This window comes from Dipteris shenzhenensis, unplaced genomic scaffold (genome assembly GCF_047967505.1).
Source record: "Dipteris shenzhenensis isolate YYH24624 ecotype China unplaced genomic scaffold, Dip_SZ_1.0 scaf0071, whole genome shotgun sequence".
Taxonomy (NCBI): Eukaryota; Viridiplantae; Streptophyta; class Polypodiopsida; order Gleicheniales; family Dipteridaceae; genus Dipteris; species Dipteris shenzhenensis.
This window is the reverse complement of record NW_028239378.1, coordinates 66,079-82,647: the sequence shown is the minus strand read 5'-3', so window position 1 is coordinate 82,647 and position 16,569 is coordinate 66,079. Positions and strand designations below refer to the sequence as shown.

General features: G+C 48.2%; 1 protein-coding gene and 2 non-coding genes across 3 annotated transcripts; all 3 read left to right on the top strand.

Moving 5' to 3' along the window:
* Positions 1-1,449: 1,449 nt before the first annotated feature.
* Positions 1,450-1,533, top strand: TRNAL-CAA (transfer RNA leucine (anticodon CAA)). The gene has a single exon. It is a non-coding gene; the product is annotated as a tRNA-Leu (tRNA).
* A 148-nt stretch (positions 1,534-1,681) lies between these two features.
* Positions 1,682-1,754, top strand: TRNAH-GUG (transfer RNA histidin (anticodon GUG)). Its single transcript has one exon. It is a non-coding gene; the product is annotated as a tRNA-His (tRNA).
* A 3,663-nt stretch (positions 1,755-5,417) lies between these two features.
* On the top strand, positions 5,418-8,088 carry LOC147879205 (uncharacterized). Its single transcript, XM_087372284.1, has 4 exons — positions 5,418-5,800; positions 6,034-6,215; positions 6,513-6,963; positions 7,338-8,088. Exons 1-4 carry the CDS (start codon positions 5,418-5,420, stop codon positions 8,086-8,088), a joined length of 1,767 nt encoding a protein of 588 aa, XP_087228410.1.
* Positions 8,089-16,569: the final 8,481 nt, after the last annotated feature.

Genomic DNA, 16,569 nt, shown 5'->3' with positions numbered 1-16,569 from the left:
TTAGGCCAAGGAGTGAGTTTGAGAAGTTTAGGCTAACTACCACAACTATTACTTGATGATGCAATTCGTGGTTCGTAGTGTCGATGCAATTGATGAGCAGTGGTCGATGCCAACGCGAGGTCGAACTAAACTGATCACTGAAGGCCTTCCATATAGAAATTCTATCCCACAATGCTCCGACTCCATAACAAGAGAAAGACCCGGCCTCTGCTGATCGCCCCGAATCACGGGAATCGAAACAAGCGCTTATCAAACATGCTTCTATGGGGAACATCACCAAGACGGAAATCGAAGGGAATCGATAGAAATCGAGTCGAAGCCCAGGAATATGCTTCTAGCCAACCGGCTTCCAAAACCAGCTGGACCCGCCTACTCCGGGCCTCTTCCCTTCGGTCGAGTAATTTTCAATACCCCGAGAGGGGAGCCGGCAGGCCGACCTGCAAAGCCAACCACAAGGGGACTCCCCGGCACAGAGAGGCCCCCCATAGCATAGGGGCGAGCGGGGGTCCTGGGAGCCGGCCCGGGATAGCGCTTCATCCCGGGGCCACCGGGCTACCTTACCACCCCGCCTGCGAGGCGGGGCTACCCCCACACTCCCCTTGGGTTACTTGTTGCCCTTCCCTTCGGGCGGGTTACCTTGACAGCCCCCCGGGGCTACCCGTAGGTCGGTTTGGCAATCGGGCTACTTACCTCTCCGTAGGTCTCCGGGGTAGGTACTTGGTGCACCTCCGGGGCACTTGCCAGCCCTTCAGGTTAGTGCCTGTAGGGCATCGTTTCAACGAAACAGAACTCCTCCTCCCTCCGGTTCCCCGGGAGAAGTGGCCCTCTCAACAAATCGAGGTCTCACTCCGTGACCTACCTAAAGTATGGGTCAATACTTTTCGCTCCAATACTAGTAAAGGATGAAGGCCAAAGGTAGGGACCAAAGGATTGGGTTTCTTCCCGGGTTCTCCGCCTTGCCAGGAATAGGGCAATAATTCTAATAATCCGATAGTGATAAGGATAATGGGAATCTGATGATAATATCAATTGGGAATGACAGTAATAGTAGAATAGTAGTAATCCAATAATAATAATAAGAATCCGAGTTTTTATATCTCGTTCAGGAAAAAGGGCTTTGCGCCAAGCACACTCGGCAAAAAGGTTACTCGGATCGTAGATGGACTGGTATGAATCGGTAAAGAGGAGGCAAAACGAAAGGGTTGATAAACACGAGAAAGCGTGGGCGACCTCAAGCCAGCTACAGGGGGCTGCTGCTCCAGGTCGGCATGGTCGCCTCAATCCCTCCCGCCCTCGGTAAAGAACCGCAGGTCCGGCCAAGCCAGAGCAAGCTCCGTCTAGCGGAGCCGGGGTGTCTAGAGAAGAAAGTGGCGGACGGGGGCCCGGGTGGGTCGGGCGGAGCAGCAAGAGATTCTGATCTCCGCCCCCGGAGCTTTGCTTCCCCCGTTTGCTCACTTGGTGAAAATGGTAAACACGACAGACTCAAAATCTGTTCCATTTCAAGGGTTATCGGTTCGAGTCCGATAGTGAGCATACTTGCTTGGTGAAATTGGTAAACACGACAGACTTCGAATCTGTTCCATTTCAAGGGTTATCGGTTCGAATCCGATAGCGAGTATGGGCGTGTCTGAATTGGTTTGTTGGGCGGGCCCTTGGGGCTTGCTTGCGGGGAGCCCCAAGGGCGAGTATAACTCAATGGGTCAGAGTGTCAGATTGTGAATTTGAAAACACGGGTTCGAATCCCGTTATTCGCCAAAAACACATCATCCCAACGCTTGAATCCCGACTACTTTGCGCTGCTATCCTCATAGCGAAATAGAGTTCGAAGGAGGATGAGAACCTTCGGTCGAAGCCCAAAACAGAAGACCAATCAACGCCAACCAAGACGTTCAGCCAGGCCGAGCTGTAGACCGAAGCCGGGCAAGGGGATTGATTGGTGGATTGCCTTGATGTCCTATTTCTTGGTTGTGGCCAGAGATTCGAAAAAACCGACGGGGGGCCGGGATCGGAATCCCGGGCATGGGGTAGTGGGCAACAAGCTTCCACGCAACATCACGCGCTGTGATCTTAGCTCCGCTAGGATTACACACTCCCCCCACGCCGGGGGAACCGCTGGGATTCTGTTTTCAAGAGGAATCTCGAACTCCTAGCTCATATCGTTTCGGAGTATAAGTTTGGTACTTCCATTCCATTCCATTCCATTCCATTCCATTCCATTCCATTCCATTCCATTCCATTCCATTCCATTCCATTCAGGTTTTTCCTCTTAGCAGATTTCAATTTCTTTTTGGGAAGAGGTGAAGCTACGGAACCTGGAACAGTCAATCCAGTTAAAGACTTTACCACCAGCCCACCCATCATATATGAAATTATCCATTTCTGCCAGATCCCCTCTGAGAACCCGTTTGCCCGGGGACTGAAGAGGCCCCTAGGCGAGGTAAGTGCCGGCACAACGAAATTTCTACAAGAGAATGGCACTTTAATGAAAGGGGTTCCCAGCGCTTTCTCAGACTTCTTTGTCCGCCTCGGGAAAAACGCCTACCGTTCTTCATCTCTCTCAACTAAGGCGTTTCCTACCTCCGTGGCGAAAACGCTACCACGCGTTTCCATCCGAACGCGGCGGTATTTTTGGTGTCAAGGGATCGAAAATCAAATGAGGTGAAACACCCGAGTGCCCACGCAGAATTCTCATTCATCTGGTAGTGGATGGAACCTCGGCTTTTTTCTTCAATGTCACCAATCATCCATGAAAATTGATCGGGAGTTTGCAGTTGCGCTTCGACGACCGAAAGGTCATTGGAATGTCTTGGCCTGGGCAAGAATGAATTCTGAGGTTCACTGGTTGAGTCCCCAAGGCTTGAGGCGTTTTCAGTTCACCAATGGAGACGCAGTCACAGGTTGAGTGTTGCGCGATCACAAACCGGACACTCATTGCCTAAGATTTTGTACGGTGTTCGGTAGGTTCAATTCCTACTGTATCGAAAAGAATGCATTGGATGGATGCCTGGGCATTGAGAAGGAAGGACGCTTTCAAAGGCGAAAGGCCATGGGGAGATACCGTCTGTGATCCATGGATCTCCAATCGGGAAACCGTATCCAAGCTTGCCGGGCATGCCGTGTGCTGCGGCTCCGCCTCGGACTTGAAAAACTTAGCGAACCGAAACATCATTGTAGCTAAAGGAAAGGAAATCAACTGAGACTCCGTTAGTAGCGGCGAGCGGAAGCGGATTAGGCAAAAAAAGGGGAAAGGGCCCCGAGAGGGGGACCCCCGCTTTCCCCGGCCCCGTGCGGGGGGGAACTTGCAAGGGGGGGGGGTGGAAACCCCCCCTCAAGGAATTCTGAAAAGGTTGGAAGATCTGGCCAAAGAAGGTGATAGCCCCGTAGATCTTTCCTGGCAGGTTTGATTACCGTTGCAAAACGCGGATACCGTGTTTGAATCATGATCGCTTTTACGTGATTAAGGGGGACCACCCTCGCGGCCTAAGTATTCCTCAATGACCGATAGCGTACTACAAGTACCGTGAGGGAAAGGTGAAAAGACCCCGCCATATGCCGGGAGTGCAATAGAAAACCTGAAATCCGATGCGAACCATCAGTCGAAGGAACGAGGCTCCGAAAGCGCTATAGCTTTCGGAGGCGAAGCCACTAATGTTCGATAGAACGCATACGCGAGGCTGAGAAAGCGCTATAGCTTTCGGAGGCGAAGCCACTAATGTTCGATAGAACCCTTGAGCGAAGCTTTGCGTTGTCGGCTCTCGCTCGGCACACTCTAACGGCGTACCTTTTGCATAATGGGTCAGCGAGTAAATGGAAACAGCGGCTTAAGCCATTAGGTGTAGGCGCAACGAGGTTGAATCTTCGGCGTTGTTTCTATTTGACCCGAAACCGATTGATCTAGCCATGAGCAGGTTGAATTGAGCTCTCCACAGAGGCCTTGGAGGACCGAACCCACGTATGTGGCAAAATACGGGGATGACTTGTGGCTAGGGGTAAATCAAAGAGCTACGACTTTGTGGAGTCCGGAGGACCACAAAAACCTACAGGCAGGCAGGAAAAGGAGTCCTCCTTCGGCCTTTTGCCCCATAAGCGTGCGAACGCTTTTTCAATAACTGGCTCATAACGGTGAAACCAGCAAGCTGTTTTTAAGAGTAATGGCCATACCGTGGGAAGTCGTGAAAGCTTCTCCCCCTTTGCGGTCGAGTGCCCCAGCCCTCGGCGATGAATGAAGCAGGTCGAGTTCCAAGATGAAAGCAGGTCAGGTTCGGTAGGAACCGCTAGCGCAAGCAAAAATGCGTTGGATGGGAGACCCAAGTACCCCCCGGGACCAACACTTAAACAGTCCGGAGGACCACCACCAAAAGGCCCGGCAGGAACCCCACCTAAGAGTATCCTTTGGAACTTCCGAAGGGGTCCAGAGGACCACCACCAAAATGCTCTCGTTCCCACTCGTTGATCCTCGTCGCTTTATTTCGTACCCCAGAACCTCGTTCCGGCGGGAACCTCTCTCGTAGCTATGAGCTAGCTCATTGACCCCGTAACGACTGATTCGAAAGATGAGAGCATGATCGTTAATGCCAACACGCCGGTTCTCACCCTGGCCGAATTCATCTTGAACCAAAGGTTTTCCGGCCATATGCACGCACCAGTGTATCGAGAGCTTTTCGGCGAAGAAAAAAAACTAAACTTTAGACCACATTCCCGCCAAACATGCCGGCAAGAGAGCCCTTCACGAACAAGATAAACATGGGGCGTAATGTGATTTACTCCCGGCATTAGTGCGTGACCGTTGGGGGAAAGGACATGTCACGTCTTGTCTCAAAGGTGGGCCAACCAACCACCCTAATACCAGCCATGGACTTGAAATCAAGCAATCTTCAAGGCTTGCTCCAAAACCGAACCCAGGCGAAGCAAAGGTTTAGCTGGCTGAATCTCGACTATTCGCGAGGCGAGCTGCCAGTGTTGATTGGAGTAGTGCCGAAGGATGTATCGTCCAACGGAGTGCGATTCCTTCCATAGATTTGCATGCGAAAACAAAACGAGCTTCAGTCTGAGCTTCTAAAGATGAAGGTACATGGACGGCCATCTGATCTCCGTCAAAATCTGCATCAAACCCACCACAAACCAATGGATGCAAACGAATAGCGCGTCCTCCTACCCGCTTCCCGAAATGCTCAAAAGTTATCGTATAATAATGATCGAAACTACGGAATTGAAAGATTTTCTACCACAGTCCGGGCACTCTAGTAAGACGTGAAACACCCGATCCCATTCCGACCTCGATATGTGAAAAGCGTTTTCCGCCATATGTACTGAGAATTTCCGGGAGACGTGGTTCGACAGCCCGGACCCCTGTTGGAAATTTGATCATCGTAGAATGATACTGAATTTCCTAAAATGTAAAAAAACTATATAGGGAAATGAACTATCACGAGCAGGATTATGACCATGAATACGACAGGCCCGGCCTCTCTGGCGCCAGCACGGGTAGTACCGGGTCAGAGTCAAGCCTACCCGAGTCCCTATTTTATAGGGAACTCACAGGGAAAGGAAAGATTCTCCCCAAAATGACCTTCCCTGCCATAGAGGTTTTGGAGAATCTTCATTCAGAAAACCCATTGGCCTACCTGCGACAGGATTTGGTAGATTATGCCGATCTTTCAGACCAATGCAAGCGGGGGGTTCCGACGGGAGCCAACGTTTATGAGTTCGGTCAAACAATGAATCCCGTCGCCCAGCTTGATTTTATCCACACGGAGCTCCGCCGAGGACAAGGGCAGGGGTCTTCCGACTGGGAAGACTAGTAAGGGCGGACCTCCGTATCCTTGGGGATACAGCCAAAGCCTTCTTCAGGGAGGAGGTGGAGCCGGAAGAACCAGAAGAAACGATTGTTGAGCCGAAATCCCGGGAAGCTAGCCCATCACCAAAAATTCCACTAGATGAGGAGAGCTTCGACAAACTTTCGTTTGAGGAGAAACAGGCACACGCCCGAACCCTTCAGTATTATGCATTTTTAATGTGGAGGCCCTGTCAAAGCCTTTTCCTGGCATTAATCGAAGGGGATTTCCCAATCGATCGCCCGATTGACGACTCGGAAGGGGAAGAGGCGGTCGAATTCTCCGACATGGAAGTGGAAGAGGCCCCGGAACGGGAGGGGGCGGGCGAATTCTCCTACTCCGACCTTGAACGGGAAGAGGCCCTGGAACGGGAGGAGGCAGGCGAATTATCCTCCTCCGACATGGAAGACAGCTGAGTAGTTATTTGTTAGAGGGGCCATTATCTGGATAGGTAGGCCCAAGCCTCCCTATGAGAACCTAGTGAGACTATTTTTTTACCCCAAATAGATAGAACCAAGAGATTGATTTTTGAAACCTCAAGAGGGGGGGCTTAAGGAACCCCCCCACCCCCCCCCCACAATATGGAGTAAAAAAGCCAAAATAATTCTGTAGGATACTGTTGAGATAGGATTGAAATCTGACGCATCTGCAAACTCATACTCGATTGGAGCAATGTAGCGAACAGAAAGGGAAATATAGAATCGGATCCAATTTATCATAATAGATTGGTGAATATGTTGGTTGATCGCATTCTCAGGGATGGTAATAAATCTCTAGCTTATCCTATTTTTTACCTGGCTATGAAGCGGATTAAGGAAAAGACGAATAGGAATCCACCGTCTGTTTTGCGACAAGCTATACGTAGAGTAACCCCCGATATAGTAACAGAATCTAAACGTGTAGGTGGATCGACGTATCGAGTTCCCGTTGAAATATTACCTTCAGAAGGAAAAGCTTCGGCTATCCGATGGTTATTGGTTGCGTGCCGAAAACGTTCAGGTCGAAGTATGGCTTCAAGACTGAGTGACGAATCAATGGATGCCGCTAGAAATCACGGCAGTGCTGTGCGTAAGAAGGAGGAGACTCATAAGATGGCTGAAGCTAATAAGGCTTTCGCCCATCTACGGTAGTCTCAGTTTTTCCTTTCAATCCACAATTTTCTATTCTATTTGTGGGTTGAAACCCTCAATGTAGTATCCTTGCATGACTCATATCGAGACATGGCAGGGACATCTAGATAGGTGGAGACTAAGTGAGTAGAGACATGGGAGAAATAGAAATATCTAACGAGATATGTTTTATAAATGTCGAGGTATCTCTAGATATATGTCTCCCTCTCCCTCTACTTTATTATAGAGGGACTACTCATCCATCGGTCAAATATGAATCTCTAAATGTAAAAGTTTGTTTTTTCAGTCAAGACACGGGAAATTTTGAACAAATTATTGACTTTTTTAGCGAAGTTTCAATATAAAGTACCGTAATAGTTACTCCATTTCTAAGTATCAACCTGCTTCGAACTACGAAAAGTATTGATCCCCTCTTCCTCCGCGATAATTTCTCGATTCTTCCAGAGTTTAGTAGAATTTCCGGCTTAGTAACAATAGCTATTGCCGATTTAGTATCTAAGGGGAGAGATACACCTCTGCTTCATCGAATTTCCCTAACATCCTTAGTCATTAGCATAGTACTCTCGTTGTGTCAATGGCAAACCAAAACTGTTTCAATTTTTTATGGAAGTATCCAGATCAACACTTTCAGCAATATATTCAGACTACTCCTCCTGATCTGTCCATTACTATCTGTTCCATTATCAGTTGATTACGTACGATGCGCAAAAATAGCCTTGACAGAGTTTTCGTTATTTATATCAACCGCGGGTCTAGGGGGAATGTTTTCATGCCGTGCAGATGATTCAATAACTATTTTTGTAGCTTTGGAGTGTCTGAGCTTATCTTCTTATCTATTATCCGGATACACGAAAAGGGATATAAGATCTAATGAGGCGACCATGAAGTTCCTTTTAATGGGCGGGGCCAATTCAGCCATTCTAGCTTATGGGTTTTCCCCACCATACGGATTATCTGGTGGAAAATTTCAACTCGATGAGATAGTTGACGGACTTGTGTCTACCCAGATGTATAATTCTATTGGAATATACATTTCCATCACGTGTATTGTGGTAGGAATGGGTTTCAAACCTTCCCTGGTTCCGTTTCATCAGTGGACTCCTGATGTATATGAAGGAGTGTGACTCGCCCGAAAGAGGATCGACTTTTCCCGAATCCCCTTACGAATATTAAGCAATTATTATACGATGGATATCCCACAGTCACGTGGGGGGGTAAGAACTCCCCGAACATCTTTATCATTAACTGACTCTTATCACAAGTTTCACGAATTTCCAACAATAAATCGTTTCGTATAAGCAAGATAAAACAGAGTGCGGAGAAAGATGCAATTCAACAGAGTTTCTAATTTATTGGTTTTATGCTTCTGTTGCTTCCTGCTCATTCCTCCAAAAGTTTAACCATTATGGGCAGGTGTCACGAATAAAAATGACTGATGTAAGGGAAGGGTAACAGCAAGGGTTTATTAGCCCCCCCTCCGAGATGTAGATTCCATTAGTTCCAATCCTTCAGGAATTATAGGTGCAACATACGATACAAGCATTTGTCAGCGAAGGAATCGCCCCAAGATAATGAAGCCGTGCCTGTCGGGGACGAAGAAAATCCTATTCCTGTTCTCCCGTTTCTGATATACTCTGCCTCACTCTATACGAAATTTCCCTCTATTCAGAATGAGAGAATAGAAAAAAATGGGGAGATTAAAAGATTGACGGAGACTCGGTTTGAAGATGAAGGATTCCCCGAGAAGTTGAGAATTAGTATTTAGACCCCAACACTGGGGGGTAGGTTCCGGAACACACACGAGGAAAGTTCTAGGGTATACGCCAATCAAGAATATCCTATGGACTAGGAGCCATGTGAAAGAAAAATTTCATGCATGGTTTTGGATGAGCGGTGAGGCCAATGACATCCTTTCCGACTCTGACTCTCCCACACCAGTCGTTGCTTTCTTTTCCGTTGCGTCGAAAGTAGCAGCTCCAGCCTCGTCCACTCGACTTTTCGGTATTACTTTTTCATATCCGTCTGATGAATGGCATATAGCTTCGGGAATACTAGCCATTTCTAGCATGATATTGGGAAATTTAATCGCCGTTACTCAAACAAGTATGAAACGTATGCTGGCATATTCCTCCACAAGCCAAATCGGCTATATCATGATTGGGATACTCGCTGCAGACCCCGATAATGGCTATGCAAGTATGACAACTTATACGTTCATTCACATATTCATGAATCTAGGAACTTCTTCCTGTATTACCTTATTCGGCTTACGGTCTAGAAAAAGCCACTACTGCTCAATATGGTGCCGAGCTCCACCTGCTCCTTCCACTTCCAGCAGGTATACTGGTTGGGGTTCGAGCCCTCTTCGGTGCTCAATATAGGTTCCCCGCACATAACGCTTGCTCGCGGTAAGGGACTGAGAAGGGGAGACAGGGACTGAGAAGGGGTTCGATTCCTCTTCTAGCAACAAACTGATGTTCTGGGTAGTACAGGTCTACTATAGCTCCAAAGGGCAAAGGATTGGCTCCTGCTGGGAGTAAGAAGAAAAGGAGCCACCAGCCAATAGCCCTTCCCAAAAGGCAGTACAGGCCTACTATAGCCCCAGAGGTTCGAGCCCTCAAAGGCGCAACAAACTGATGTTTTTGTGGGCTCGCTAAACCAGAGCTATCGGCCTAGTAAATTGGGTTATAGAACATTCCCGGGCAAGCAAGCAAAAAGATTGAGCTGAAATGCCAACCCACCTCGAATGACTTCTCCTTAGCCCCCGTAACTAGGTTCGTTGCCCCCGTAACTCTGTCTACTGTCCTCTGTACTAGGCGTATTGCCCCCGTAACTCTGTACTAGGCGTATTGCCCCCGTAACTAGGCCTACTGCCCCTGCAACTAGGTGTGCTGCCCTCTACACTCTGCTTATTCAACTTAGGTGTGCTGCCCTCTACATTCTGCTTATTGCCCGGGCTTACGAATAGAACTGTTCTCCCCGTTCCCTGCCTGGGCACTAAAGTTGAGAACTTTTATTTGCTGGAAATAGAAAGAAAAGGAGCCACCAGCCAATAGCCCTTTCCAAAGGGCAGTACAGGCCTACTCTAGTTCCAGAGGTTCGAGGACTCAAAGGTGCGTATCATTTATACGCTGAGGTTACTGCGCCACGTAAGGCCTAGGAAAGAAGAAATTTGATTGCCGGGTAGTACATACGGGTTATGGAACATTCTCTGCCTTCGGCGCGGGAAGGCAGGTCTAGTCGAATCAATTTGGTTTCTAGAAATCCGCGGGCAACCGTATTTTCCCCTAGCCCACTTACTTGACAAGGGAAAAAGCCTTTCACAGTTAAGTTATTGGGCCCTGTAAAACCCTTATTTAACAGGTATTGGGCCCTTTATTTTCTTTTCTTTTATAGAACTACTCTTTAGCGGAAAGTCAAATTGGGTTGTAGAATTCGATTGCCTTTGCCGTTTAGGGCACTAAACCCAAAGCAAAGCAAGGCAAAGCAAAGCCGGTTTTAGGGCACTGAAGGGTTTCGGCTTCTCTTCCAGAGTCAGATTTGGGTTATAGGACGTTCCCAGCCTTTTAATAAGGGCACTGAAGTTTGCAAAGTTGATCTCAGCTCGCAGGCCTCTGAAGAAACCGCATGCCCGGGAAGAGCTACATTGGCAACTAGAAGCTCAGAAAGAGCTCTTCCCGACTGGTTTGGGCCTACCTTTTTAGTGCCCTAAAAGGCTGGGAATGTTCTATAACCCTTCTTTCCATTCCTAGGACTGCTTTCTTTTCTTTCGCTAAAATCAATCAATTTAGTGCCCGGCAATCAAGTCCCTAAAAGTGCCCGGCAATCGAGTTCTACAACCCAATTTTCCTGTCCTCGCCCCTCAGAAAGCAGCTTTTCCCTTCCCTGGGATTGTTACCTGGCAATAAACATTTCGTAAAGGGTTTACAGGGCCCAATCCCGGTTTTTGGACTAGGCTTTTCCCGTAATTCTATCCAGAGGGATTGCTTTTCGAAGAAAAAAAAAAGAGGGTTTCCCAAACCAAAAGGGAAAGGGAACCAAACCGTAGAGGAAGGGGAACAGGAGGATAAACCCCCCATCAGTAAGCTAAAAGTTCGAAACTTTATAAAAGAAAATAAAGGGTAGGGCCCAATACCTGTTTGTTTTCGGCGGAGAAATACGGTTGCCCTGTTGGGGGCGATATTGTTAGTTCTTTAATCGATTTGATGAAAAATAGGCTCTTCACGAGTTCAGGTTCAAGTGGTGTCAATTTCCTAAGCCACCAGAGAACAGTGGAAATGCTCCTAAGCCACCAGAGAACAGTGGAAATGCTCCTAAGCCACCGGAAAACAGTGGAAATACTGAGTTGCCGATGGAGTCCCCAAAGAACGGTGGAAATACTGAGTTGCCGATAAACCCTCCTTCCCCAGAGAGTAGTAATACTGAATGCCTGTCACCGGACAGATCAAGGGTCCAACCTATTAGGTTTCACGACAATATTCTCTTTGACCACAGTGTTCCTCCTCCCGTCGGTACCTCCAATGATCAAGGTGGAAATGAAATAGAGGCTGAAAGCTCAGCCTCTAATGGTGGGATTGACTTGAGCAATGTTGAATTTAGTATTAATGCTCCAAGCCCACACCGGGTGCATAGGTGTAACCTTTTTTTTACTAAATACTTTCCTTCCTTCTTGGGTTTACTAAAAGTTCCCTATGGCATTTCATTTAAGGTACTAGAAATCTTTAACCACTTCTTATTCTTAATATGGAGCCGAGCTCCACCTGCCCCTTTCACTTCCAGCCAATAGCCCTTGAGGGAGTACCGGCCTACTCTAAGAGCGGTAAGAGGTTCAACTCCTCTTCGGAGCAACATTCAGAGGTTACTACTAACTTTAGGACTGTCATAGGACTAGTAAAATTTGTAGAAACCAGTTTGCTTGCTGACTGGTCCAGGCGAAGCCCGGGAAGAGCTACATTGGCAACGACTTTGCTCAGGAAGAGCGATTCCCGACTGGTCCTAAGAGGGAAGGGCTTTTCCTAGGCTTTTGAAGAGCTTGGGCCTTTTAAGTCAGTTCTTTTTCCCGCGTAACCGGCTTAGGCTCAGCTCTTCCCGACTGGTTTGGGCAAAGGGAAGGGCTATACTGGTAACGGCTCAGAGCTCTTCCCGACCGGTTTGGGCGAAAGAGCTTTTTCCTTTTAGTTAGGGCCTTTTAAGCCAGTTCTTTCAGGGCGCTGGGTGGTCAGTTCTTGAAGGGTTTTCGCTGGGTGGTCGGTTCTTGAAGGGTTTTCGCTAGGTAGTCAGTTCTTGAAGGGTTGTAGAAATTGCCGGGCACTAAAAGCAGATTGAATTGAGAACAGGTAACGGGTACTAAAAGCAGATTGAATTTTACTGAAAAAGGTAGTGCAGGTATACTGTAAGAGGTTCGAGGACTCAAAGGTGCAACATAGTTTGACTACAGCAGAGGTTATTGCGTTAGAAGGCCGGTTATCCTTCAAAGCCGGCCAACGGAAAGGAAAGCAAAGAAGGGTTATAGAACTCTGATTGCCGGGCACGGGCACTAAGGCACTAAAGTTGAGAGCGGGCACGTTTCTCTAGCGGAGAGAGAGAAAGCAGGCCTAGAAATGGAAAGAAACCCGCTGGGTGGGAAGATTGGGGTTATAGAAATCAGGGCACTAAGGTTGGGAAGTTTTAGCTCAACGGTGGGGGTTTCTCCCCCTGTGAACCTCTTTTCCCTTCCACCGTATTTGATCCTCCGCTTTAATCAAAAGTGTCACTTCTGCCTGGGAAGAAATTTAGTATATAGATGAGGCTTTAGGCCTTTACTCCCACTTTCAAATAGGCCTTTCTGGTTTTCGAATTACGCGATGTACGGTGATGACTTAGTCATCGGCTGTCCTCGCTACGTGATGATGTACCGAGATCTCTGTCAACAGCTTGGTGTTGAAAATCAATGATGGGAAGTCTCTTGAGTCTATGAACTCGTCCTGCGTCAAGAGATTCTTCGGTTTTGACACCTTGTCTGTGAAGGAGGTTTCAGCGTCGCGTGCGTCTATCGTGATGTTGAAGTCCCTAGCGGAACGGGTGAGGGAGTATAGAGAACCTCGGTTCTCTGAAACTTATACGGAGCAGGGTACCGTGTAAGGTCGACCTTGGGTTGGGCAATAACATCTGGTGTTCGTCGGCCCAGGTTCAGTTGTCTAAGCGTTGGCTGAGGCACTGGCTCGTACTAACCAGTCTCTATGGCCCTTATCCTCTACCTTGGCTGTGGTGGTTATCCCAGTTTCTTTTGAAACCAGTCAACCACTATCACTACTTTTGGTTAGAGGGTTTGATTAGAGATCGGTTGTATCGGGAGATGGAGAAGGAATTTGAGATTCCTGACCTGTCACCCCCTTTACATCCCGAGTTCGCTGAGAAGTACGTACTTGGGCCATGGCTCAAGATATGGTTATCTCAGCTCTCTAAACGCCTGGTGAGTCTGGTTGAAAACCAGCCGATCGAAGATATTGCCGTTAAGTCTATTGCAGTTCCGAAGACGACAGCTAGGCCTTCGCCGAAAACCGAATTTCGATTCGGGCTTAAGTATAGGATCTATGATATGATGAGTTCAGTGGAGCGAGAGGAATACTTCTTGTTTCCGCTTTCTCCGACGCACTGTCAGAGTTCAGCCCAATCTGCCACTTAGCAGGTTCGAACCTTCGTGTGTAACATTTGGTTAGTGTGATCCTATCCTTACCTTAGTAAAATAGGCCTTTACTACCACTTCATTGAGATAAGGCACTCGCAAACCCGCCTACAATTTGGGTTATAGAACTCGATTGTCCCATTAAAGTTTGGATTCTACCCTTTCCTGCGCCTCGCACTCATGTTCCCGGGATTCTTCCATTGAACTCTCTCCCTGTTCCCGCTAGGTGGGGAGATTTGGGTTATAGAACACTCCCCTAGGGCACTTGATTTTAGGGCACTTGACTTTAGGGCACTTTCAAACAAAGGGCACTAAATTCAATGGATTTTCTTTTAGCTCGAGCTAAAACTAACCCTTAAACTAAACTAAACAGGGATATTTCTATAACCCGAATTGACTGACTGCAGGTAATTTTATATAGCCCTAATTGACGACAGGGGAACTTGAGAACCCCTGGTAACGGTGACGGGAAAGGCCTAGTCCAAAAACCGGTATTGGACCACGAAAAGAGAACAGGTAGATTCGTTCTATAACCCAAATTTACTACCTGCATTAGTGAGCTAAAAGTTCGAAACTAACTTTAGTGCCCATGCCAGGCAATCCACTCCTATAATCCTTCCTTCTTTAGTGCCCGTGCCCGACAGGTTCTATAACCCTTCCTTTCCCGTCCGAGAGGTCGGAGGCTCTTTAGCTGGCCTTAGAAGCCTGCCCACGCGGTGCCTTCTTCTGATTCTTCTTTAGGGCCTCAGCCTCTGCTTCCTGATTCGGACGATGGGCCTCTGCCTTCTGATTCTTCTCTGGGGACGAAGTTTCCGCCTTCCTCTGATTTGGACCACGGGACTCTGCTTCTGCCTTCGAAAGATTCAAACTTAGAGCCAGAAAGAGAGTATTTGAAGGGTTGCTCGAATGCCAGAAGATTCCGGGAAGAGAAGGCAAGGATGGAAGGCCACCGACGGATAGAAAGGGCAGGGGGCCACCGACGGATGGAAAGGGCGAGGATGGAAGGCCTCCGCCCAAGCCCTCTCCCGCGAAGCCGACCCATCCTCCTCCAACAGGGAAGAGCTAGCAAGGGGGAACCCGGCATCTGCTGAAACTTGCTGGCTTGCTCCTTCCGCTTCTATGCTTGCTTACGAGAGTAGCCTTAAAATAGAAGATGTAGGCACATAAGGCTAGCTTGCGAAAGTCGCCTTAAAAGAGAAAGAGAAGAAGTACCTTCAGTTCAGAAGGCCCTTCAGTTCAGAAGTCCCTGAAGAAGGCCTAGGAGATGTTTAATGGCAATAAGACTACTTAAAGGTAATCTGCGTGTCCAATCGTTGATTTCTTCTGAGTCAGTCAAACTATGTTGCACCGAAGAGGACTTGAACCTCTTATAGTTCTTAAAGTAGACCGGTACTCCCGATCGGGCTATTTACAGGAAGTAGAAGGAGCAGGTGGTGCTCTGCTTTAGTGCCCTCGCGGAAAAACTACTCTAATTAGCGTTCCCAATTGCCTACAGGGTCACCTTGCTTTTCAAACTCCTATTTTGTTAAGGGTTTGCCCACTAAGAGTCAATAAAAGTATCAACACGATACCACCTGGTTTAGGGCTCGCACGCTAACCGCTTGCAGGTATCCAATTAAGAATACTTAAAGCCCACGTCTGCCTCGCTTCCACGCTGGAGCCCTTTACTTTACACGGGTGGGTTCCCGGGACTACTTAAGTCATCCTACACGCTGCTACTCGCCAAGGTGGCCTGCTATCCGGATAATTAGTAAATAGAATTGGGTGGTCTAGTTCCCGGGCCTTCCCTACCTAGCAAGCAGCTCACAGCCAAGGCACCTAGCAAGCGATGAAAACGCCTGGCAAGCAATGGAAACACCCAGCAAGCAATGGCAGCACCTAACAAGAGGATAGGAGATGGAAGCATGGCTGTTCGAAGAAGATGATAACCCCCGAGAACAGGCTTGCGAGAAGCGGCACCCAACAGATGGAAGGGCCAGGGCCTAGCTTCGGGAACCCGTGCTTGGCTTTTTAGCCATAGCCTTTTAAAGCAAAGCAATAGTGTGCCATTTCTCCATCTCAACTTTCTTTATAGTGTGCCGAGCATGAAAAATGATTCAACTTTATTGCCGGGGGAGTGCGAGCATGAAAACGCTCCCGCTCTGTATGAGTGGCTATGGCTCGCCAGATAGGTAGAGGTGAAGCGTTGGTTAAGTCAGTCTTGTGATCTCAAGGGCTCAGCAGGATAGATATGTGCTCTGGATTCAGTGGATCTGAATCCTTTCCCTTTAGCTTGTTGGCTTGGCTTTTTGCGCTAAATTAAACCCGAGCCAAGCCATGACGAGGACTGAGAGATATGCTTCCTGATCGAAGATCCAACCAGCCAATCTCTCATGCTCGGGTATCGCTACCGCAATACGCAGGGAAAAGCAGGGAACCAGAAACCGATCTGAAGGCAGAAACCGATCTGAAGTTAGCAGAAACCGATCTGAAGGCAGAAACCGATCTGAAGGCGGGTTCCCGAAATCATCCTCGCCCGCTCCAAAAGAATGCTTTGAAGAGGGCGAATGAGAACGGATACGAGAGGGATCTCTATAATACGCAAATCCATCTCTAATTCCTTGGGGTTCCCTTCCCTGGAGGCTGGTGGAATCCAGAGCTATGCTATATCGTTCCATCTCTATAATTCCAATGGTTACGTGCTTGGCACTGAATGAAGGGGATTCGAACCCATAGCTATCAGTGCTTCGGGGTCTTGGCCCGATAGCTATCAGTGCGCCCTTGCTTCCGGGGATTCGAACCCCAGCTCCAATTTAGCTATCAGTGCTTCCGGGGGGAAAAACCATATATTGGCGGAGCCCTTATCGTTTAGGGTCCTTCCCTCGTGAGAGGGTCGGATGTGGGGTGGAACCCACAGCGTGTCTGAGTCTTTCGAGATGATGATGCGTCCCAGCCGCACTGT